We start from the raw sequence: 26,460 nt of genomic DNA, 5'->3' as shown, positions 1-26,460 counted from the left end.
CATCCATGCTGCCTCTTAAAGCAATGCCATCAATCTCACACCTCCACTAATTTTTCAGTGACCTATTCTTCCCACATTCCTATTGACTCCTCCCACCTAGCCCTCACCTATACACTCAGGGCAAGTTACAGTGGCTAATTAACATAGCAATGAGCAGACTTTCGGGATTAAGTAGTAAACTAAAGCACCTAAGTGAAACCCATGCTGTCACAGGGAGAATATGCAAACTACACCTACGCTGAGGGCAGGATTAAACCCAGGTTACTTCTTCAGTCCTGAAGAAGGGTCTCAGCCCAAAATGTCAACTGTTCAGTCATTTGCATGGATGCCGCCTCACCTGCTGAGTTCCTCCAGCATTTTGTGCGTATTGCTGGAGCTGTGTGGGAGCCATTGCACTAATTATTTCACCTTTCCTACTGATGCCACTTCATCCTCGCTGAGTGGAGATTCCAAAGCCTGAGCTTCACTTCCAGGGAATGAGTGCTGGGAAGTTTTTGATTAGAGCAAGGAAATATCTGAGTTTGTAACAAACATCTAGATTGGGAGCAGCAAGAAGCCACTCTAACTTCAATAAAATGTGATTTTAGCCTTAATTTAGCCTTCCCATCTCTTCCCTCTCACCACCTTGCCTACCCAGATGCAATATACATCTCGTCTGCTTCCTCTACTCCTGCACCAGCACCAATTCACTTTACTCCATTTATCGTATGTTGCCAGTCAGGGAGTTTATGCCTCCCCTCTGTTACCCATGGTGTCACACAAGCAACCAGTTTACATATTAAACCTTGGCTTTAATGTTGGCTGTGGGATGTACACGATATTCTTTTACAGCTGCATGGAACAACCGTTGCTCTGAGCAGGAAGTTTTTACGCAGCACAATGCTATTATGTAAAAGAAAATCCCAGCTGTGTGACATCGAAGACGATGTGTGCAGCAGCATTTCAGTTACCGCGCGGCCACACACCCACACAGCTTGGGAGGACGGTGGACGGACACATTCAAAAGCAAAAGCATTTTGGCTGAAAGTACATGTAATAACAGAGTGGGGTTTCCTGGAAAGATGCCAGTGCTCCTCGGTATTTGGGAGTGCAGTGATAACCCTGGCAACCTTCAGCAGGCTGCTTCAGTCGTGGGTAAAATCCATTGGACTGAAACACATGCTGGGAAAAGCTAGCCATCCCATGATGACAGCAGGGCCTTTCTCCCAAATCAGGAAGAATGGCTGAAGGAGAAGGCGAGAGGACAACTCTTTGTTTCAACTGGCCTTGTTTTACTGTGTTGAATGGTTTTTAAGCACCTTGCTTTAATATTTTTAATAATGCTATTATATTATTTAATTAATACTTAATATGTTGAACTGTCTTGAAGCATTTTACTTTATTTCATTTATAACTACTTATTTATCATTTAATTGATCTTTAATCCTCTCAGGCAGAATGTTCTGTCCTCAGCAAATGCCTTACGTTGTCCTCCATTTCCAAGCCCTCTTCTTTGGTCTCTGATGCAGATGTCTGATCTTCATTAAGGGCCTTACCAATATCCTCCTTTGTCCACACTTCAGTGAACTCTGCACCCGCCATGACGCCAAGCTCTTCTTCCATCACCTCCATCTCCGAACCCACTTCTTTGGAAAGGATTCCCCACACTGCACCATTGACCCTTTACTCGTCTCCTATCCTACTCCTCTTCTTGGACACCCCAGTTTGGCCCTCTATCTACTCAGGATCTTTTCATCACTAATTGCCAACGAGACAGCTGGACGTTGTCACTCCTCTCTCCTCCTTGAACCTTAGTCCTTCTGAATGCACTTATCTCCACTCTCTCTCTACTATCCTCCCATCAAGAGCCTTAAAGCTCTCTGCTTCTTTCTCAACAAAACACCAACCAGTCCACTTCCACCACCACCCTCCTCCATCTGACAGAACTGGTTTTCACCCACAATAATTTCTCCTTCAGCTCCTCCCAATTTCTCCAAACCCAAGGTGTAGCCATGGGCACCCACGTGGGCCCCAACTATGCCTGCCTTTTCATTGGCTACATTGAACAGTCCATGTTCCAAGCCTTCCCTGGTATTGCTCCCCAAATCTTCCTGGGCTTCATTGGTGGCTGTATTGGTGCTGCTTCATGCATACCGCTTGAGCTTATCAAGTTTATCAACTTTGCTTCCAACCTCCACCCTGCCCTTAAATTCACTTGGTCCATTTTTGACACCTCTCTTCCCTTTCTCAATCTCTGTCTTCATCTCTGGAGACAAACTGTCTACAGACATCTTTTATAAATCTTCTGATTCCCAAGGCTATCTTGACTCTACTTCTTCCCACCCTGTCTCCTGTAAAAATGCTATTCGCTTTTTAAGATCCCAGGATGAGGCTTTCCTTTACAGGACATCAGAGATGTCCTCTTTCTTCAAAGACAGGGTTTTCCTTCCTCCATCATTGATGCTGCCCTCACCTGTATCTCCTCCATTCCCCAGGCATTATTGCTCAGCCCATCTCCATGCTGACTTAATAGGGTTAGAGTTCCTCGTGTCCTCACCTATCACCCAATGACCCTTCGCATCCAACACATCATTCTCTGTAAATCCCTCCATCCTCCCCTCCCCACTCTCTACTTTCCAATTGTCCCTCCCCACTAATCTCCCTCCTGGCTCACGTCCCTGCAAGCAACAGAAATGCTACGCCTGCTCATTCAACTCCTCCCTCACCTCCACCCAAGTCCTTAAGCAGTCCTTCCAGTGAGGAACACTTCACCTGCAAATCTTTTGGGGCAAATCACCTATAGTATCTGATGTTCCCAATGCAGTCTCGTCTACAGTGGTGAGACCTGATGTAGATTGAGGGACCACTTTGTCAAGCACCTTCACTCCATCTGCCAAAATCAGAATTTCCTGGTAGCCAATCATTTTAATACCTATCCCCATTCTGGTTCCAACATGTTGGTCCTTGGCCTCCACTTTTGCCACGGTGAGGCCACTCTCAGGGTGGAGGTGGAACATCACATATTCCTTCTCGGTGGTCTCCAACTTATCGCATGAACATCAGTTTCTCCCTTCTAGTAACTTTTATAGACAATAGACAATAGGTGCAGAAGTAGACCATTCGGCCCCTCGATTCTGCACTGCCATTCTGAGATCATGGCTGATCATTCACTATCAATACCCAGTCCCTGCCTTGTCCCCATATCCCTTGATTCCCCTATCCATCAGATATCTATCTAGCTCCTTCTTGAAACTTCCCCACCCTTCCCTCGTCTTCAGTTTCCCACTCTGACTTACGTCTTCTGCTCATTTGCCTATCACCCCCCCCCCCCCCGGTGACCCCCATCTTCCTTTTCCCCCATGATCCGCTCCCTTCTACTGTCAGATTCCTTCATCTCCCTACCGCTACCTTTCCCCCCACCCATCACCTTCCAGCTATCCTCCTTTCCCTCCCCCCACCTTTTAATTCTGGCATCTTCCCCCTTCCTTTCCAGTCCTGATGAAGGGTCTCAATCCAAAATGTCAACTGTTTATTCATTTGCATAGATGCGGCCTGACCTGCTGAGTTCTTCCAGCATTTTGTGAGTGTTGCTTTAATATGCTGAATTACCTTTAAGCATCCTACTTAATAAAATAATAAGGATAATTAAGATGTTAAATTGCTTTATGATCGTAAATGAATATTTTATCATTGTAAATTATTACTTAATAAATGTTTAATCGCTTTTGAATGATGTAAGGAATCGATGTTAAGATCCCAGCTGAGTGTTACAGAATAGAAAAATTATTTTATTATTTTATTTATTTTCATTCCCTTTTAAATGTTAGGACAAGTTATCTTGGTCAGAGCTCATCCTGGGGCCCAGCCCACCCCACAATGTGACGGCACTGCGTCAGGCAAGCCTCTGCCTCCTCCACAGGCCCCCACTGATTTCTGTCTGGTTTGCTTTGGGCAGCAAACTTATACTGGTGGATCTGCAAGTATAATTCTGTGGTTAGTATGTAGCAGATTATGAGGGCTTGGTCAGCAGCAGAAAAGTCAGGTTGAACAAGCTCATGGTGAAGGCCGGTACTCACTTGGCATAGGCCTTCTCCAGTAAGGCACTCCAGAACTCGTTGCGCTCAGCTGATTTGGTGAATACCAGATGGTTGTTGAATGTAGGGATTCGATCATCAATGACAACATCCACCCACTCACCGAAACGCCAGAACTGCAAGGGACAATGGAGCAAGGATGGTGAGAGAAGGGTGGAACTCCCAGATCCTGCTGCCATTGGCTTCATGATGTGGGCCTAAGGTGTCCCACTCCAACTATCCAGGGGCACACACAGAATCTGTAGCAACACAGACCACACCCACATTATGGCCATTCAAGTTAAGGAAAATCAGCCTGATGGAATTCACAAATCATAACCCCATAAACTAAATTTCACAGAGTGTAACACGAAGTTCTATCACCCTTCCTTTTTGAGCTCAGACAAAATTCTGGTAAATTTGCACTGTGTTCCCTTTATCTCTTTCCTTCTTTACCACCGGTTACTAATTGTGCATCACCCTGACAAACCCGAAATACTCTTATATCTCCAGACTGAAATACACTCAATCCAACTTCGTCTTTATTGTTCTCTCCCCCGCTCCTGGCAGCTTCGAACATTGCTTCAAGTACTTGGGTGCTCAGGTGTGGTCTAACCACCAGTGTTTCAGAATTGCAACCTCCTTGTGGACTAACTGATGTGAAAGGCAACATTCTGTTCGAATTCTGGATTATTCTGTGTGCTTGAGCAAGACGATTTAGTGATGTATATATACAAGGGGTCTCCCCTGCATTTGGATCTCCACTGCCTCAAGCCTTTGACCATTTGGCAAGTCATTTGTGAGCATTCTTCTTAGTTCCAAGGTGAATGATCTCCTACAGTGAAATCCACTGACACAGTTTGATCCATTTGCTTACTCTACCAGCATCATTTTTTAATTAATTTCTGCCCCCTCCGCCCCACACATCACTTACATTACAGTTTTCTCTGAGAATGACCTTACCTGGAAATGGAAGATCCCAGCATAGTTCTCAGTAAAGTACTGATCCTTCGGGATGACGCGGTACAACAGTTTCTCATTGAGAGTCAGACAAGCAATGGCAGCCAGGAACCAGCAGTCACCTGATTAGAAACACAAAGCATCAGCATTCATTGGCTCTCGTCCCAGCCTGTGGAGGTACCATAATCCAAGACATAACTCCTGGGCAGTGTAAAATGTCTGCAAGGAACAGTTTTTCTTGGAGCTCCACCTCCAAGGCTCTTCTTCCCCAATGGAAATGTGTAAATGTATTGATCGAGATTGATCGCTGCATCAAGACAAACATCTTGTGAGTATCAAGATGATAAAATGCTAACTCTTTCATCCAAAGTGTTTAACTCAGCTCTCATTCACACCAAATGCAATTCTTCTAAATTTAGTGATGACTTTGGCCTGAGGTTAGTGCTGGGAGGGTTAACACGGCATTCTGTTTCTGGAATCATATTCTACCAAAGGCCCTTAATGCTTTGCTTGTTTGTGGTTTTTTCGTTGATTCTATTGTTTCTTTGTTCTGTTATGAATGCCTTCAAGACATGAATCTCAGGGTAGCATATGGTGACATGTACCAACTTTGATAATAAATTTACTTTGAACTTTGAATATTAGTTCCGTGGACAGACTAGAGAACAACCCAAGCTCCTCCAGTCCATTCACAGAACTAATGCCCCTCATCATTAGAATCATTAGAATAAATCTGTTCTGCATCCTCTCAAAAGTCTTCACATATTTCCTGAAGCACATCACCTGGAACTGAACATAACCCTCTGGTTGTGGTCATAGCAGTCTTTTATAAAGTCCATCATTGCTTTCTTGAATGCCCCCATGTCTACTTATTAATCCAGATCCATGGTTCTTTTAACCATAACCATGGATTAGTCTGGGCCTGCAGGCAGATTTTCTGCCTCACAGAGCCAGTGATTCAAGTTCAACCCTGACTTCCAGTGCTATCTGAATAGAGTTCTCACAGAGTCATACCACACAGAAACAGCGTGTTTCTATGCTGTATGGCCCCCATAGCCATGTGAAACACCAAATACCATAATTCAGACGTTGGTCTGTAGCCTTCAAAGCCACAGCGATTTCATTAGAGTTTTTTCAAGAAGTGACCAAGAAGATAGATGAAGGAAGTGTGGTAGACATTGTCTACATGGACTTTAGTAAGGCCTTTGACAAAGCACCACATCACACAGAATTCAGGATGAGCTAGCCAATTAGATACAAATTTGTCATGAAGGCAGGAGACAGAAGGTGGTGGTGGATGCCAGTGGCCAGTGGTGTGCTGTAGAGATTAGTGCTGGGTCCAATGTTGTTTATCATTTATTTGAATAATTTGGATATTTAGGTAGCATTGCTAGTAAGTTTGTGGATGACACTAAAATTGATGGTATAGGGGACAGTGATGAAGTTTATCGAAGATTACAATGAGATCTTGATCAACTAATAGAAGTTTAGATAGGTACTTGGATGATAGGGGTATGGATGGCTATGGTCCCGGCGCAGGTCAAAGGGAGTAGATAGTTTAAATAGTTTGGCATAGATTTGATGGGCCAAAAGGCCTGTTCTTGTGCTGTACTTTTCTACGACTCTATGTGTGTGACTGTGTGGGGGGTTTCCACTGGATGTCTCGATTCCTTCTGCATCCAAAGACCCGTTGGTTGTTATGTTAATCACCCCAGGTGAAGGTGGCTGGTGGCAGAATCAGGGATTGATGGTCATGTTACAGGGAGATGTGGGAGGTTTGGGGGAGGTGATGCAAATGGTTTTGGGACTTGTGGGAACACTCTGAGAGTCAATATAGATCTGATAAACCAAATGATCTCCCAAATAATACAGCTTGCCTTGCCACTTACAACAAAACTTTCATGTAGATCTCACTGCTGTACCATTTTGGTATTGTGTCCTCTACTTCATTCATCCTGCTAAGAGGCAACAATTGCTAGTGAAACTGCTGCCTTAGTGCACTGGAGACCCAGGCTCAATGCTGGTCTCTGGTACCCTCAGTGCAGCTTGCATTCCTCTGAGAGCACGGCACTCCTCCCGCGTTCAAAATCGTTCAGGCCGGGCTGTTGTAAAATGTCTCTGCTGTGAGTGGTAGAATCTGGGAATATGGTGAACAAAATGGGATTAGTGTAGGATTGGTACAAATGGGAACTTGATGGATGATATAGAGTCAGTGGGTCAAAGGGCCTGATTCTGTACTGTATGACTCTATGTCAAATTTCATCTGCCAATTCACAGGATTGACTATGTCCTCCTGAATTCTGCTCCACAGAATTCACTATGCCTGGAACATTCAGGTCAACTGGGAAAATCAGGTTGGAAATGGACCTCAAGAGAGTGAGTTTGTTGAATGTCTATGAGATGGCTTTTTAGAGTAATTTATCATTGAGCATTCTAGCTAAACTGGATTGGGTGTTATGTAATGAACCTGAGGAGATTAGGGAGCTTAAGGTCAAAGAACCCTTAAGGGGGAGTGATCACGATTTGATTAAATTCAACTTGAAATTTGATAATGAGAAAGTAAAGTCTGATGCAGCAGTATTTCAGCAGAGTAAAGAAAATTACAGTGGTATGAGAGAGGAGTTGGCCAAAGTGAATTGGAAGGAGATGCTGGCAGGGATGTCAGCAGAGCAGCAATGGTGTGATTTTCAGGGAAAAATGAGGAACGTGCAGAATAAATGTATTCCAAAAACAAAGAAATGCTCAAATTTCAGAATAGTACAACTGTGGCTGACAAGGTAAGTCAAAGTTAATGTAAAAACAAAAGAGAGGGCATACAACACAGCAAAAATTAGTGGGAAGACTGAGGATTGTGAAGCTTTAAATTCCTACAGAAAGTAACTAAAATACTCATTAGGACGGAAAATCTAAAAGCAAACTAGCAGGCAACATCAAAGTGGATAGTAAAAGCTTTTTCAAGTATGTAAAAAATAAAAGCAAGATGAGAGTTGACCTAGGACCACTAGAAAATGAGGCCAGAGAAATAATAATGGAGACAAGGAGATGGTAGATGAACTAAATGAGTATTTTGCATCAGTCTTCATTGTGGAAGACACTAGCAGTGTGCTAGATGTTGAAGGGTGTGCGAAGAGAAGTAAATGCAGTTACTATTACAAGGAAAAAGGTGCTAAAAAAGCTGAAAGACTTAAGGGTACATAAGTCACCTGGACCAGATGAAGTGCACCCTAGGGTTCTGAAAGAGATAGCAGTAGAAATAGGGCAAAGATAGGACAAAGTTGGAATGTTTTCCTAAAGGGAAAATCTTGCTTGACAAACCTGTTGGATTCTTTGAGGAGATTACAGGTAGGATCGATAAGGGGGATGCAGTGGATGTTGTATATTTGGACTTCCAGAATGCCTTTGACAAGGTCCCACACATGAGGCTGCTTAACAAGTTAAGAACCAATGGTATTACAATAAAGTACTGGCATGGTTAGAGCAATGGCTGATTATTTGAAGGCAGAGAGTGGGAATAAAAAGATCATTTTGTCGTTGGCTGCCAGTGACTAGTGGTGTTCCACATGAGTCGGTGTAGGGACTGCTTCTTTTTATGCTGTATATCAATGATTTAGATGAAGGAATAGATAGCTATTTTGCCAAGTTTGCAGATGATACGAAGATTGGTGAAGAGGCAGGTAGTGTTGAGGAAACGGGTAGGCTGCAGAAGGACTTAGATTAGGAGAATGGACAAGAAAGTAACAAGTTAAATACAATGTTGGAAAATGCATGGTCATGCACTTCGGTAGTAGCAACAAATTTGCAGACTATTCTCTAAACAGGGAGAAAATCCATAAATTTGAGATGCAAAGGGACTAGGTAGTCCTTGTGCAGAACAACCCTAAGGTTAACTTGCAGGTTGAATCGGTGGTGTTACGAATGAAGGGAGCGAAGTCTCTCCCCCTTTTGAGAATCGCAAGATCGTTATTATTTCAGGTCTCAGACACAGGAAATGAGAGAGATACACAGCATGTCAGGAAATGAGAGAGAGAGAGAGAGAGAGAGGATCACAGCAAAGGCAGTTGTTATAGACAATGCAGAATACACAACCAGGTGGAATGTCTCTTAACAAAAGCGGAACGAAACCACTGATTACAGCTATTGTCTCTTGGAGAAGGAATTGTGTATTGAGTACTGTACTAGTCATTGAAACCCCTCAGGGGACAACCAGAGTGGTCTGGTTGAGGGATTGCATCATCCCAACCTGACTGACATCTGAGACCCCGTGAGTGAGGATAAAAGACGGGTCTGGGGAACACCCCTTAGACACAGCAGGAGAAATGTATGAGACCGCTGGGGGGCTTGTGTGTGTGTGTCCACCCTTGCCTGGGTGGTGAGTCCTCCACGGAACAGTCTAGCTAAAGGACAGATACGGATCAAGATCATACCAAGGAAAGTCGGCAAGTTTTTCTCTTTCTCTCTCTCCAACAATTGCAACACAGCGACGAACAGACGGCTGCAGCCTGCATGAACTGAAATGAACTTTAGATTTCCATTGGACAATTCATTATCCCCTAAACAACGATAGAGCTTATTTCTTATTGATTATTATTATACCCGCACTTTTAGGTTTAGTATTGACGATGTATATTATCTGTATATTTGCATTGATATTATTTTTGTGTATTTTTACTAATAAATACTGTTAAAATAGTATCACCAGACTCCAACGGACGTCTCTATCGTTGCTGATAAGTAACCCAGTTACGGGGTTCGTAAAAACTTGGGGGCTCATCCGCAATTTGATACCAAATTAGAGGGCCAGTAAATTGGACTTTTAAGTCCAAACTTGGATCTGGTTGCACGGGTAACCAGACGGGAAACCAGCAAAGATGGACGTAGACGAATTTATAAAAAACCCGACTCTGGAGGCGCTAGAGGCTGCCACAAAGTCGGACTTGATAAATATTGCGAAAGAACTAAATCTCTCAGAGGGGAGGTTGTCAATGAAAAAGCAGGAGATGAGAAGGGTCGTAACTCAGCATTATATTGAGAAGAATGTGTTTTCAGCTGAAGTAGTGGAACAGATCCCTGAAAAGGTACCAGCTAGTGGGAAGGTTCAGTTAGAGTTGGAAAAATTAAGGTTGGAGCATGAAATTAAGTTAAAACAGCTGGAAGTAGTTGAAAAGGAGAAGGAAAGAGCTGAAAAGCAGAGGGAGTATGAGCTCCAGCTAAAGGAGTTAGAGGTGAAAAGGGAGAAGGAAAGAGCGGAAAAGCAGAGGGAGAATGAAATTAGGTTAAGACAGCTGGAAGCAGCTGAGAAGGAGAAGGAAAGAGCTGAAAAGGAGAAGGAAAGAGCTGAAAAGCAGAGGGAGTATGAGGAGAAGGGGAAACAGAGGCAGCATAAGCTGGACATGGAGACGTTAAGGAAAGAGTGAAGAGCTCAAGGGGCAGACCGAGAGGAGAGGTTTAATGTTAGTAGGGAGTTTAGGTTAGTACCTCCGTTCGAGGAGACGGATGTTGATAGTTATTTCTTGCATTTTGAAAAGGTGGCAGTGAGTCAGAAGTGGCCCAGAGATCAGTGGGTGGCGTTGTTACAAAGTGTGTTAAAAGGGAAGGCACAACGGGCATATGCGGCATTGTCTGTGGAGGGGTATGAGAATTACGAGGAAGTAAAACAGGCCATTCTTCAGGCCTACGAATTGGTACCTGAGGCCTATAGACAAAAGTTCAAGATTTAAAGAAAGTGTGGAATCAGACGTATGCAGAGTTTGCCTATGAGAAGGGTGTGCTCTTGGATCGTTGATGTGCCGCAGAAATGGTGGAAGAAGATTTTTGGCATGTAAGGGAGTTAATTCTGATTGAGGAATTGAAAGGTTGTGTTTTGGATGATATCCAGATGTATTTGAACGAGAAGCTGAATAAGTCCATATCCGAATTTGGCAGGTTCACAAATGAATATGCCTTAACCCACAAGACAAAGTTTTCCTCGAATAAGAGTTACCAGAAAGACTGTAGGAATGGTAGAGAAAGCCCGCCGGCTGAGGCAGAGATTCAGCCGGGAGCTAGTGGTAAAAATAAGGAGGAAGAAAGGCAAGATGGCAGGAGGGGTCCTGGCTTGACCTGTTTTAATTGTGGAAAGGTGGGTCATATTGCATCTAAGTGCTTTGCTCCGAGGAAGGAGGCAGGAAAAGGGAAAGCAGCAGTCCCTACAGGGTGTATTGTGTTGATCAGCAAATTGACGAGAAAGCCCCAGGTAGATAGAATATGAGAGGGGCGTGAGAAATTTATTTCAGAAGGGACCGTGTCTGTGAAAGAGGGAGAAACACCAGTTCCAGTGCGGATCTGGAGAGATACTGGAGCTGAGCTGTCATTGATTCTCAGTAAGGTACTAGATTTTGGTCCTGAGACTGGAGAGGTAGCTTTGAGAAGCGTAGGAAAAGGGACAGAAGCTGTGCCTTTGCATAGGATCATTATAAATTGTGAGCTGGTATCTGGACCAGTTGAAACGGGGGTGCGATCAGAATTTCCGAGAACTGACGTAGATGTCCTTCTGGGTAACAATTTAGCTGGTGGTGAGGTTTGGTCAGCAATGAAGCTGACGAGCAAGCCTGTAAGTGTTGAGGACCTGCCCCTAGGTTCCAAGATCTATCCCGCATGCGCGACCACTCACAACATGTCGAGAAAGGCAGCTGAGAAAGAGATCAGTTTAAATCAGGCCAGTATCGATTTGGCTGAGACGTTTTTACCGACCCTGTACCAAGAGGGGTTAGAGGGTGGTAAAACGGAGAATAGGGAGGTGAAAGAGAGTAAGGGAGAGGAGGTAGATCTACCCTTAGCCAGGAGGAAATTTATAGAGGCACGGAGTAAAAATGAGAAACAGATAAGGCTGTTAGAAGGTCCAGGGTTGGACATGGATTATCTGTCTGGCTTGACAGAATTGTTTGAAGAAGTTGAAAATTTTAAATGTGTTCCCGATAATGAAATGAGGGCAGTCCTAGATGAAAAGGATGCCATTACCTTGAAGAAGTCTGCTGGGTTGGCAGATGCAGTTGTTTTAATCCGCAGGGTTGAGTTTACTCCGGAAGGGAGTTGGCCAGAGAGTAACTGGGAGGATCAGGGGAACTTAGAATTTGAAAAGGGGACGGGTATTGAAAGCCTGGAAGAGGCAGATGTCCCGTTTGAGTGTGTTCAAGATGTGGATGCACGTGGTACTGAACCTAGTAATGGAACTCAGGAAAAGTCTTAGGTTGTAGCGCCTCATTTCCTAGCGTATCCGAACCGACTCACAATTAGATAGCCTACGGGGGTTTGCGAGCACAGAGCTTTGGAGCCTCTTCACCATGGGGGGCCGGTTGACAGAGGCTTAAAAGTGAGGCTGAAGTTTTCGAATAAAGTTTTTCCTTCGACTGCAGTTACCGACTCCGTGTCGTAATTTTAGCACTGCTTGTAGCACCCCGCTACAATTGGTGACCCCGACGGTCCAAACGATTTTTGGACCAGAAATGACCGACGCCGCCTCTGTTCATGCGGTTTCGTTGAAACTGCCGGGTTTCTGGACACAGCGCCTGGACCTATGGTTCCAGCAAGCCGAAGCCCAATTCCACGTTCGCCGGATCACCTCAGAAGACACCCGCTACTACTACGTGGTGGGCTCCCTCGACCAGGACACAGCTGCCCAGGTCGCGGAGTTCGTACAGTCGCCCCCGGCAGACGGCAAGTACACGGAATTCAAAGCCCCGCTCCTCAGGACTTTCGGACTCTCACGGCACGAGCGGGCTGCCCGTTTACTGCACCTGGATGGCTTGGGCGACAGACCTCCATCGGCTTTAATGAATGAGATGTTGTCTCTGGCCGAGGGACACACAGGCCTCATGTTTGAGCAGGCATTCCTGGAGCAGCTGCCCGAGGACATACGCCTGCTGCTGTCCGACGCGGATTTCAGTGACCCCCGGAAGGTGGCAGCCCGGGCGGACTTGCTGTGGAACGCCAAACAGGTGAGCGGGGCGTCCATCGCACAGATCTCCCAGCCACGCTCCCGGCAGCAAACCAGTCCAGGCCCGGCCGCAGAGCCCACTAACCCCCGGCCCAATGACCACTGGTGCTTCTACCACCAGCGGTGGGGCGCAGAAGCCCGCCGTTGCCGCCCGCCCTGCAAGTTCCCGGGAAACGCCAGGGCCAGCCGCCGCTGATGGCTACGGCGGCTGGCCATCGGGATAGCCTCCTGTATGTGTGGGATAGAAGGTCGGGACGCCGGTTTTTGGTCGATACTGGGGCTGAGGTCAGCGTTTTATCTCCGACGAGTTACGACACCCGCAGCAGGGCACCGGGTCCCCCCCTGAGGGCCGTGAATGGCAGCACAGTAAGGACCTATGGCACCCGTCAGGTGCAGCTACTGTTCGGCCCCAGCCAGTTCACGTGGGACTTCACACTGGCCGCCGTAGCCCAACCGCTTCTGGGTGCGGATTTTTTGCGAGCTCACAGCCTGCTGGTTGACCTGCCCAGGAAGAGACTGGTACACGCCGAGACCTTTCAGACGTTCTCCCTGGGCGCGGCCCAGTTGCCAGCCCCTCACCTCGGCTCCATCACGCTGTCCGACAACGATTTCACCAGGGTCCTGGCGGAGTTCCCATCGGTTCTGGCACCGCAGTTCACAGCAGCCATGCCCAGGCACGGCGTACAGCACCACATCCCGACACAGGGACCACCCCTCCATGCCCGTGCTCGGCGGCTTCCCCCGGACAAGCTCCGACTGGCGAAGGAGGAGTTCCAGAGAATGGAGGAATTGGGGATCATCCGGCGGTCCGACAGCCCCTGGGCTTCCCCCCTGCACATGGTGCCCAAAGCGACGGGGGGCTGGAGACCGTGCGGCGACTACCGCAGGCTGAACGAGGCTACCACACCGGACCGCTACCCTGTGCCGCACATTCAGGACTTTGCGGCAAACCTGCATGGCGCCCGGATCTTCTCCAAGGTCGACCTTGTCCGAGGGTACCATCAAATCCCGATGCATCCTGACGACGTCCCCAAAATGGCTCTCATCACCCCGTTTGGCCTCTTCGAGTTCCTCCGCATGCCGTTCGGCCTGAAGACTGCCGCACAGACGTTCCAGCGGTTAATGGACGCGGTGGGACGGGACCTGGACTTCGCGTTCATCTATTTGGATGACATCCTCATAGCCAGCGGCAGTCGTCAGGAGCATCTGACCCACCTCCGTCAACTCTGCGCCCGACTGAGTGAGTACGGTCTTACAATCAACCCTGCCAAATGCCAGTTCGGACTTGATACCATTGACTTCCTGGGCCACAGGATTACTAAAGACGGGGCAACCCCTCTGCCCGCTAAGGTAGATGCGGTCCGCCACTTCCCCCGACCCACCACGATCAAAGGCCTTCAGGAATTCGTAGGTATGGTCAATTTCTACCACCGCTTCCTCCCTTCAGCTGCCCGGATCATGCGCCCCCTGTTCGCCCTGATGTCGGGTCCGAGCAAGGACATTACCTGGGACGAGGAGTCCGCCGCCGCTTTCGTTCAAACGAAGGAAGCTTTGGCTGACGCCGCAATGCTAGTACATCCCAGAATGGACACCCCTACCGCCCTCACAGTGGACGCATCAAACACGGCAGTCGGTGGGGTGCTGGAGCAGCTCATCGCAGGTCGCTGGCAACCCCTGGCGTTTTTCAGCAAACACCTGCGGCCACCCGAGCTCAAGTACAGTGCTTTTGACCGGGAACTGTTGGCGCTCTACCTGGCAATCCAGCATTTCAGGTACTTCCTAGAAGGTCGGCCCTTCACCGCGTTCACGGACCACAAACCGCTTACCTTTGCGTTTACGAAAGCATCCGACCCCTGGTCATCCCGCCAGCAACGCCACCTGTCCTACATCTCTGAATACACAACGGATGTCCGGCACGTCTCGGGTAAGGACAATGTCGTGGCAGATGCGCTCTCTCGCCCTACCGTTCATGCCCTTTCCCAAGGGGTAGACTTTGAGGCACTGGCAGAGGCACAGCAGGTAGATGAGGAGATTCCGAGTTACAGGACTGCAGTCTCTGGTTTGCAGCTCCAGGACTTCCCCGTGGGCCCAGGTGAGAGGACCCTACTCTGTGACGTCGCCACCGGCCAGCCCCGTCCGGTCGTCCCCGCAGCCTGGCGGCGACGTGTTTTCGACTCCATTCATAACTTGGCGCATCCCTCCATCCGGACAACTGTCCGGCTGGTTTCCAGCAGGTTCGTTTGGCACGGTCTCCGCAAACAGGTCAGTGAATGGGCCAGAACGTGCATGCACTGCCAGACGGCCAAGGTTCAGCGGCACACCAAAGCCCCACCGCAGCAGTTCCATCCCGCCCACCGGCGTTTCGACCACATTCATGTGGATATCGTGGGTCCCCTGCCAGTGTCGCGCGGAGCGCGTTACCTCCTGACTATCGTGGACCGGTTCACAAGATGGCCAGAGGCGGTCCCGCTCACCGACACCACCTCCGAATCTTGCGCCCGAGCCCTGCTCGCCACCTGGATATCCCGCTTTGGTGTACCAGCCCACATTACCTCCGACAGAGGCGCCCAGTTCACCTCCAGCCTGTGGTCAGCTATGGCCAGCCTTTTGGGGACTCAGCTGCACCACACCACTGCCTACCACCCACAGTCGAACGGGCTAGTGGAGCGTTTCCACCGTCACCTGAAGTCGGCCCTCATGGCCCGCCTGCGAGGAGCCAACTGGGCGGACGAGCTTCCCTGGGTCCTTCTCGGCATCCGCACAGCGCCCAAGGACGACCTGCACGCCTCGTCGGCCGAGTTGGTATACGGCGCGCCCCTGGCCGTCCCCGGGGAGTTCCTACCAGCCCCGAGGGGGCAAGAGGAAGAACCCGCTGCAGTCCTGGGCAGACTTCGCGAGAAGCTCGGTAACCTGGCCCCCATACCCACTTCACAGCATGGGCGGCACCCGACCTGCGTACCCAAAGACCTACGGAACTGTAAGTTTGTGTTTGTACGAAGGGGCGGGCATCGGCCACCGCTGCAGCGGCCATACGAGGGGCCGTTTACGGTGCTCCGGAACAACGGGTCCACGTTCGTGCTGGACGTTGGGGGGAAGGAGGAGGTTTTCACGGTGGACCGCCTCAAGCCGGCCCATGTGGACCTGGCGCAACCGGCCGAGTTTCCGGCGCCTCGGCGCAGAGGCCGACCTCCCAAGCAGGTTCTGGCCCAGGCTGTGGACATTGGGCGGTGTATCGCCGGTTCTGGGGGGGGGTTATGTAGCGCCTCATTTCCTAGCGTATCCGAACCGACTCACAATTAGATAGCCTACGGGGGTTTGCGAGCACAGAGCTTTGGAGCCTCTTCGCCATGGGGGGCCGGTTGACAGAGGCTTAAAAGTGAGGCTGAAGTTTTCGAATAAAGTTTTTCCTTCGACTGCAGTTACCGACTCCGTGTCGTAATTTTAGCGCTGCTTGTAGCACCCCGCTACAAGGTATTTGATTCAGTTAAAAAAGAATGCAGTCCTTGTGGGTCAGATGGACTTGGTTCAGTGAAGAAAGGGTTAACCTTGGTACTAGTGGGAAGTGAGAATTCCCAGTTGTTTGTGTTCGAAGGTGTGTTAAAAGTTATTGAGGAGATAAAAGGTGGTGATGTGGATATTATTATTGAAGGGAAAGGGAACAGTGTAGTTCCTAAATCGAATGAAGAAAATGTAAAGTCTGGATTGGTGTCAGAAGCAGTAACCAGGCTGAAGGAGCAATGGCTTGTTAACAAGGTGCCTGTGAATCAACTACAGGTTGATTTGGAATGTAAAGGTGCCCCACTCGCTAATGTTATTCAAGGGTGTGCTGTGAAGAGGCAGAACTTGAAATGTTGTTTGGACAAAGAGGGATCGCTTGCAGATATTAAACTGAAAACTAATAGAATGAAGGGTCCTGAAGATAAAACTAACGACTTGCTTAAAAATAAAGAATTGTGTGGAAGTTCATAAAATGGGCTAAGTTTGGAAAACATTGTTGATAAAATAACTCCTATGAAAGGAGCATGCAAAAGCCTATTCCACACTGGTACGCAAGCTAACAACGTGGGAGTTAACTGGAAAAGGGGCGAGGGTTGACGGGATGCCACTTTAAATAACAGGATCCGGTTTTAACGGATTTCGACAAAGCATGTAAATAATAAAGACAACGCCATGGAAGATTGACTGTTAAGATTGAAAGTAAAATAAAGATTAGTATTTGCATAAATTTTTGTAATATACACGTAAGCTAAGATCACAACTCTTTAGTTTTGCTTTGCTGAAGAAAAGGAATAAAAAAAATGGGTGGTTATTAAATTGGTGTCTGATGCTACAAGAATTTATTAAGGTACAAGATATTAAGATATTAAAGGAAGTGACAATGTAATCACTAACTGTTTAGATGCTGAATTGAATGTATAACTGTATTACTCTGTAGTGAAAAAAAAACTCTTTTGTATTGTGTTAGATTCTGAAATTCTGTAAGACTCTGTAGTAGTTAATTTTTCCCTGTGGTAAAAATCCTTAGAAGGATGGGGGTGTTACGAATGAAGGGAGCGAAGTCGCCCCCCCCCCCTTTTGAGAATCGCAAGATCGCTATTATTTCAGGTCTGAGACCCAGGAAATGAGAGAGATACACAGCATGTCAGGAAATGAGAGAGAGAGAGAGAGAGAGAGAGAGAGAGAGAGAGAGAGAGAGAGAGATGCAGGATCACAGCAAAGGCAGTTGTTATAGACAATGCAGAATACACAACCAAGTGGAATGTCTCTTAACAAAAGCAGAACGGAACCACTGATTACTGCTATTGTCTCTTGGAGAAGGAATTGTGTATTGAGTACTGTACTAGTCATTGAAACCCCTCAGGGGATGACCAGAGTGGTCTGGTTGAGGGATTGCATCATCCCAACCTGACTGACATCTGAGACCCCGTGAGTGAGGATAAAAGATGGGTCTGGGGAACACCCCTTAGACACAGCAGGAGAAATGTATGAGACCGCTGGGGGGCTTGTGTGTGTGTGTCCACCCTTGCCTGGGTGGCGAGTCCTCCACGGAACGGTCTAGCTAAAGGACAGATACGGATAAAGATCATACCAAGGAAAGGCGGCAAGTTTTTCTCTTTCTCTCTCTCTCTCCAACAATTGCAACACAGCGACGAACAAATGGCTGCAGCCTGTATGAACTGAAATGAACTTTAGATTTCCATCAGACAATCCATTATCCCCTAGACAACGATTGAGCTTATTTCTTATTGATTATTATTATACCCGCACTTTTAGGTTTAGTATTGACGATGTATATTATCTGTATATTTGCATTGATATTATTTTTGTGTATTTTTACTAATAAATACTGTTAAAAATAGTATCATCAGACTTCAATGGACGTCTCTATCGTTGCTGGTAAGTAACCCAGTTACGGGGTTCGTAACAGTGGTGAGGAAGGAAAATCCAATGTTAGCATTCATTTCAAGAGGACTAGAATACAAGAGCAGGGATGTGATGCTGAGGCTTTATAAGGCACTGGTGAGGCCTCACCTTGAGCATTGTGAACAGTTTTTGGGCTCCTCATCGAAGAAAAGGTGTGCTAGCATTGGAGAGGGTTCAGAGGAGGTTCACAAGGATGATTCTGGGAATGAAAGGGTTATCATATGAGGAACATTTGATGGCTCTGGGTCTGTATCTGCTGGAATTCAGAAGGATGAAACCTTTCAAATATCGAAAGGCCTAGACAGAGTATACGTGGAAAGGATGTTTCCCATGGTGGGATGGTGGGGGTCTAGGATAAGATGGCACAGCCTCAGGATAAAGGGGTATCCATTTAAAATGGAGATGCAGGGAAATTTCTTTAGCCAAAGGGTAAATTTGTGGAATTTGTTACCACAGACAGCTGTGGAGGCCAGGTTGTTGGGTGTATTTAAGGCAAAGCAGGATAGGTTCTTGTTTGAACATGGCATCAAAGGTTATGGGAAGAAGACTGGGGCGTGGAGTTAAGGACAGGAAAAGAGGATCAACCTTAATGGAATGGTGGAGCAGTCTCAACAGCCAAATGGACTAATTCTGTCCCTGTGCCTTCTGGCCTTATGGTTGTAGGAACTATGCTCTGTGCATCCAAGTTCAAGCCAGTAACATACACTCAGTCGCAGCTTATCAGGTACTTTCTGTCTGTCTGTCTTACTGAATAAAGATGCTACTGGTGTACAGCATGTTTGTGGTCTTCTGCTGTGTGGCCCATCCCCTTCAAGTCAACGTGTAGTGCGTTCAGAGATGCTCTTCTGCATATCTCTGTAGTAACATACAGTTATTTAAGTTATTGTCACCTTCCTGTCAGCTTGAACTAGTCTGGCCATTCTCCTCTGAGCTCTATCTCTCTCATTAGCAAGACATTTTCACCCACAGAACTGGTGCTCACAGGATGATTTTTGTTTTTGTCCCTTTCGCTGGAAACTCTAGAAAGTGTTGTGCGTGAAAATCCCCAGGAGACCAGCAGTTTCCGAGATAGTCAAACCATCCCGTCCGACACCAACAATCATTCCACATTAAAAGTCGTTCGTATCACATTTCTTCCCCAGTCTGATGTTTAGTCTGAACGACAACTGAACCTCTTGACCGTGTCTGCATGCTTTTATGCATTGAGTTGCTGCCACATGATTGGATGATTTGGTATTTCCACTAATGAGCAGGGGTGCAGGTGTACCTAATAGAGTGGCTACTGGGTGCATATTTATAAAACCAGGATGCTCCCTGCTCCCGAGAAATGGCCAAATGGAAATTTACCCTACACTTCTCTTTGATCAAAAGCACACTTTTTTTTAACCACAACTCTTCTTCCTGTCACTCAGCTAACCTTCCACCCATGTTACGGCAGCCTGTTTTACTCTTAATGACAGGCCAACTACCTGACACTTCACTACATGCCTTTTAACAGTCAATACATACCAAATTAACCACATATGCTCATCAATCACCCTCCCCATTATATAATGACTTGCCTTTCATAAATCTATTAGTGTTCTGTTAGTGTCACACTTTGTCGAAGTGTTAGTTCTGAGACTGATTATCGTTTGCAAGGCTTTCCTACCCTGAGGTTAATCTGCCTGATCGAGGATCATTAGGTTTATCCTTGCATCCCTTTTGAGCAAAAATACAGTGTTGTGGCGACCCACTTCCTAGCGCACTCAAACCGGCTCACAAATGTGGACACTGGGGGGTGTATCGCCGGTTCTGTGGGGGGGGTTATGTGGCGACCCACTTCCTAGCACACTCGAACTGGCTCACAAATAGCCAGCGCGCCGGCATAAGGGCCAGTCCCAAAAGGGCGCCAGGTCTGCTTCACCAGCAAAGGGAAAAGCTCGCGCGGGTGTGAGTACGTGCCCCCTACAGCATCCGCGCCTGGGGAGGGCGGGATCAGGGAGGCTTTAAAGCGAGGCCGCGAAGCTCGAATAAAATCTTCTTTAACTGCAGTTTACCGACTCAGTGTCGTTACTTCAGCGCAGCGTGTAGCACACCACTACACTTGGTGACCCCAACGGTCCAAACGATATTTGGACTGGAGATGAACGACGCCGCATCTGTTCATGCGGTTTCATTGAAACTGCCAAGCTTCTGGACGCTCTGACCTCACCTATGGTTCCAGCAAGCAGAAGCCCAATTCCACGTTCAGCAGATAACCTCAGAGGACACCCGTTACTACTATGTGGTGAGCTCCCTCGACCAGGACACAGTGGCCCAGGTTGAGGAGTTCGTACAGTCTCCCCCAGCGGACGACAAGTACACAGAATTCAAAGCCCTGCTCATAAGGACTTTCAGACTCTCACGGCGTGAGCGAGCTGCCCGTTTACTGCACCTGGATGGTTTGGGAGACAGACCTCCATCGGCTTTAATGAATGAGATGTTGTCTCTGGCCGGAGGACACAAACCCTCCCTCATGTTTCAGCAGGCATTTCAGGAACCCCCGGAAGGTGGCAGCCCGGGCGGACTTGCTGTGGAACACCAAAAAAGTGAGCGGGGCGTCCATCGCACGGATCTCCCAGCCACGCTCCCAGCAGCAAACCAGTCCAGGTCCGGCAACAGAGCCCGCTGACCCCAGAGGCAGGGGTGGGGAGCCCAACGAACAATGGTGCTTCTACCACCAGCGGTGGGGCGCAGAAGCCCACCGCTGTAGCCCGCCCTGCAAGTTCCCGGGAAACGCCAGGGCCAGCTGCCGCTGATGGCTACGGCAGCTGGCCATCGGGATAGCCTCCTGTATGTGTGGGATAAGAGGTCGGGACGCCGTTTTTTGGTTGACACCGGTGCCGAGATCAGCGTCTTACCTCAGACGAGTTACGACAGCCGCAACAGGGCACCGGGTCCCCCCCTGAGGGCCGTGAACGGCAGCACGGTAAGGACCTACGGCACCCGTACGGTGCAGCTACAGTTCGGCTCCAGCCGCTTCACGTGGGACTTCACACTGGCCGCCGTAGCCCAACTGCTTCTGGGTGCGGATTTTTTGCGGGCTCACAGCCTACTGGTCGACCTGCCCAGGAAGAGACTGGTTCACGCCGAGACCTTTCAGACATTCTCCCTGGGTGCAGCCCAGTTGCCAGCCCTTCACCTCGGCTCCATCACGCTGTCCGACAACGACTTCACCAGAGTCCTGGTGGATTTCCCATCGGTTCTGGCACCGCAGTTCACAGCGGCCATGCCCAGGCACGGCGTACAGCACCACATCCCGACCCAGGGACCACCCCTCCACGCCCGCGCTCGGCGGCTTCCCCCGGACAAGCTCCGACTGGCGAAGGAGGAGTTCAAGAGGATGGAGGAATTGGGGATCATCCGGCGGTCCGACAGCCCATGGGCTTCCCCCCTGCACATGGTGCCCAAAGCAACAGGGGGCTGGAAACCATGCGGCGACTACCGCAGGCTGAACGAGGCTACCACACCGAACCGCTACCCTGTGCCGCACATTCAGGACTTTGCAGCAAACCTGCACGGCGCACGGATCTTCTCCATGGTAGACCTCGTCCGAGGGTACCATCAAATCCCGATGCATCCTGACGACGTCCCCAAAACGGCTCTCATCACCCCGTTTGGCCTTTTCGAGTTCCTCCACATGCCGTTCGGCCTGAAGAATGCCGCACACACGTTCCAGCGGTTAATGGACGCGGTGGGACGGGACCTGGACTTCGCGTTCATCTATTTGGACGACATCCTCATAGCCAGCAGCAGTCGTCAGGAGCATCTGTCCCACCTCCGTCAACTCTACGCCCGACTGAGTGAATACGGTCTAACAATCAACCCGGCCACATGCCAGTTTGGGCTCAACACCATCGACTTCCTGGGCCACAGGATTACTAAAGATGGGGCAACCCCTCTGCCCGCTAAGGTAGACGCGGTCCACCATTTCCCCCGACCCACCACGATCAAAGGCCTTCAGGAATTCGTAGGTATGGTCAATTTCTACCACCGCTTCCTCCTTTCAGCTGCCCGGATCATGTGCCCCCCTGTTCGCCCTGCTGTCCGGTCCGGGCAAGGACATTACCTGGGACGAGGAGTCTGCCGCTGCTTTCATTAAAACGAAGGAAGCCTTGGCAAACGCCGCGATGCTAGTGCACCCCAGAATGGACGTCCCTACCGTCCTCACAGTGGACGCATCCAACACGGCAGTCGGTGGGGTGCTGGAGCAGCTCATCGCAGGTCGCTGGCAACCCCTGGCGTTTTTCAGCAAACACCTGCGACCACCCAAGCTCAAATACAGTGCTTTTGACCGGGAACTGTTGGCGCTCTACCTGGCAATCCGGCATTTCAGATACTTCCTAGAAGGTCGGCCCTTCACCGTGTTCATGGAACACAAGCCGCCTACCTTTATGTTCACGAAGGTGTCCGACCCCTGGTCGTCCTGCCAGCAGCGCCATCTGTCCTGCATCTCTGAATACACGACGGACGTCCTGCACGTCTTGGGTAAGGACAATGTCGTGGCGAATGCGCTCTCTCGCCCTACCGTTCATGCCCTTTCCCAAGGGGTAGACTTTGAGGCACTGGCAGAGGCACAGCAGGCAGACGAGGAGATCCCTAGTTACAGAACCGCAGTCTCCGGTTTACAGCTCCAGGACCTCCCCGTAGGCCCAGGTGAGACTCTGTGACGTCGCCACCGGCATGCCCCGTCCCGTTGTCCTGGCAAACTGGCGTGTTTTCAACTCCATTCATAACTTAGCACACCCCTCCATCAGGACAACCGTCCGGATGGTCTCCAGCAGGTTTGTTTGGCACGGACTCCGCAAGCAGGTCAGTGAATGGGCCAGAACGTGCATGCACTGCCAGATGGCCAAGGTGCAGCGGCACACCAAAGCTCTGCCGCAGCAGTTCCATCCCGCCCACCGGCGTTTCAACCACATTCATGTGGATATCATGGGCCCCTTGCCAGTGTCGCGTGGAGCGCGGCACCTCTTGACTATCGTGGACCGGTTCACAAGATGGCCAGAGGCGATCCCGCTCATTGACACCACCTCCGAATCTTGCGCCCAGAACTGATCACCACCTGGGTATCTCGCTTTGGTGTACCGGCCCACATTACCTCCGACAGAGGCGCCCAGTTCACCTCCAGCCTGTGGTCAGCTATGGCCAAACTTTTGGGGACACAGCTGCACCACACAACTGCCTACCACCCACAGTCGAACGGCCTGGTGGAGCGTTTCCACCGTCACCTAAAGTCAGCTCTCATGGCCCGCCTGCGAGGAGCTAACTGGGTGGACGAGCTTCCCTGGGTCCTACTCGGCATCCACATGGCGCCCAAAGACGATCTGCGTGCCTCGTCAGCCGAGTTGGTGTACTGGTTGGTGTACTACACTCCTGGTCGTCCCCGGGGAGCTCATACCAGCCCTAAGGGGGCAAGAGGAAGAATCCGCAGCGGTCCTGGGCAGACTACGCGAGAGGCTCAGCAACCTGGCCCCCATACCCACTTTGCAGCATGGGCAGAACCCGACCTGCAAAACTGTAAGTTTGTGTTTGTACAAAGGGGTGGGCATCGGCCCCCATTGCAACGGCCGTACGAGGGGACGTTTACGGTGCACAGGAACAACGGGTCCACATTCGTGCTGGACGTTGTGGGGAGAGAGGAGGTTTTCACGGTGGACCGACTCAAACCGGCCCATGTGGACCTGGCGCAACCGGCCGAGTTTCCGGCACCGCGGCGCAGAGGCTGACCTCTCAAACAGGGTCCGGCCCAGACTGTGGACATTGGGGGGGTGTATCGCCGGTTTTGGTGGGGGGGGGTTATGTGGCGACCCACTTCCTAGCGCGCTCGAACCAGCTCACAAATAGCCAGCACGCCGGCACAAAGGCCAGTCCCAAAAGGGCGCAAGGTCTGCTTCACCAACAAAGGGAAAAGTCTGCGCGGGACTGTGAATACGTGCCTCCTACAGCATCCGCACCCGGGGAGGGCGGGATCAGGGAGGCTTTAAAGCGAGGCCGCGAAGTTCGAATAAAATCTTCTTTAATTGCAGTTTACCGACTCTGTGTCGTTATTTTAGCGCTGCATGTAGCACACCACTACAGTATATCCTATCTGGACCAGATTATTTATCCACATTCAGTTCAGAGGCATATCCTCTTTTTCAACATCTCCCCAGAACAGAGCCTCATCTTCCTTTGCTGAGACTCTGATAGCATCATCTCTTTGGTGGACACTGATTTTTATTTTGTCAGGGTTTGGAATGCACTGCCTGAAAGGCAGGGATTGCAGGAGCCGTCAAATGAGAACTAGATAAATCTTTAAGAGCAAGGGGAAAAGGAGAAGGACAGTATAACATGTAGACTCAATGCTGTGATTCCCTTCTCCCCTCTAATTTTTTCTAAATTATGATGAAACGAAGAGATTGATGCAAAATTTTTGAAGATGCTGTTTTGAAGACTAGAGTTGATCCTGTCATTTAGCTCAGGGACTTTAGAAACATACAAATCCTACAGCACAATACAGGCCGTTCAGCCCACAAGGTTGTGCCGAACACATCTCTACCCTAGAAATTACTAGGCTTACTTACAGCCCTCTATTTTTCTAAGCTCCATGTATCTATCTAAAAGTCTCTTAAAAGACCCTATTGTATCTGCTTCCACCACCTTTGCCAGCAGCCCATTCCACGCACTCATCACTCTGAGTAAAAAACTTACCCCTGACATCTCCTCTGTACCTACTCCCCAGCACCTTAAACCTGTGTCCTCTTGTGGCAACTATTTCAGTCCTGGGAAAAAGCCTCTAACTATCCACACGATCAATGCCTCTCATCATCTTGTACACCTCTATCAGGTCACCTCTCATCCTCCATCACGCCAAGGAGAAAAGGCCAAGTTCACTCAACTTATTCCCATAAGGCATGCTCCCCAATCCAGGCAACATCCTTGTAAATCTCCTCTGCACCCTTTCTATGGCTTCCACATCCTTCCTGTAGTGAGGTGACCAGAACTGAGTACAATACTCCAAGTGGGGTATGACCAGGGTCCAATATAGCTGCAACGTTACCTCTTGGCTCCTAAATTCAATTCCACAATACGCTGTATGCCTTCTTAACCACAGAGTCAACCTGCGCAGCCGCTTTAAGTATCCTATGGACTCGGACCCCAAGATCCCTCTGATCCTCCACCCTGCCAAGAGTCTTACCATTAATACTATATTCTGCCATCATATTTGACCTACCAAAATGAACCACCTCACACTTATCTGGATTGAACTCCATCTGCCACTTCTCAGCCCAGTTTTGCATCCTATCAATGTCCCACTGTAACCTCTGATAGCCCTCCACACTATGCACAACACCCCCAACCTTTATGTCATCAGCAGATTTACTAACCCATCCCTCCACTTCCTCATCCAGGTCATTTATAAAAATCATAAAGAGTAAGGGTCCCAGAACAGATCCTGAGGCACTCCACTGGTGACCGACCTCCATGCAGAATATGACCCATCTACAACCACTCTTTGCCTTCTGTGGGCAAACCAGTTCTTGATCCACAAAGCAATGACCCTTGGATCCCATGCCTCCTTATTTTCTCTATAAGACTTGCATGGGGTACCTTATCAAATGCCTTGCTGAAATCCATCTACTGCTCTTCCTTCATCAATGTGTTTAGTCACATACTCAAGAAATTCAATCAGGCTCGAAAGGCACAACCTGCCTTTGACAAAGCCATGCGGACTATTCCTAATTATAATATAACTCTCCAAATGTTCATAAATCCTGCCTCTCAGGATCTTCTCCATCAACTTACCAACCACTGAGGTAAGACTCACTGGTCTATAATTTCCTGGTCTGTCTCTACTCCCTTTCTTGAATAAAGGAACAATATTTGTAACCCTCCAATCCTCCGGATCCTCTCCCGTCGCCATTGATGATGCAAAAATCATGGTCAGAGGCTCAGCAATCTCCACCCTCACTTCCCACAGTAGCCTGGGGTACATCTCATACGGGCGATTTATCCACCTTGACGCTTTCCAAAAGCTCCAGCACATCC

General features: G+C 48.9%; 1 protein-coding gene across 1 annotated transcript in view; it reads right to left on the bottom strand.

Moving 5' to 3' along the window:
• The window catches only part of LOC132382628 (calpain-3-like), a 156,057-nt gene that overhangs the window by 63,126 nt on the left and 66,471 nt on the right, over positions 1-26,460 (bottom strand). The window contains exons 3-4 of the mRNA XM_059953037.1: positions 5,016-5,134; positions 4,056-4,189 (exon numbers count right to left, since the gene is read on the bottom strand). Coding sequence (XP_059809020.1) covers positions 4,056-4,189; positions 5,016-5,134 — 253 coding nt within the window. The remainder of the gene's footprint in view (positions 1-4,055; positions 4,190-5,015; positions 5,135-26,460) is intronic.

The sequence above is a fragment of the Hypanus sabinus genome, chromosome 2 (genome assembly GCF_030144855.1).
Source record: "Hypanus sabinus isolate sHypSab1 chromosome 2, sHypSab1.hap1, whole genome shotgun sequence".
Lineage (NCBI taxonomy): Eukaryota > Metazoa > Chordata > Chondrichthyes > Myliobatiformes > Dasyatidae > Hypanus > Hypanus sabinus.
The sequence above is the reverse complement of the archived record's forward strand: the minus strand, read 5'-3'. Positions and strand labels throughout refer to the sequence as shown.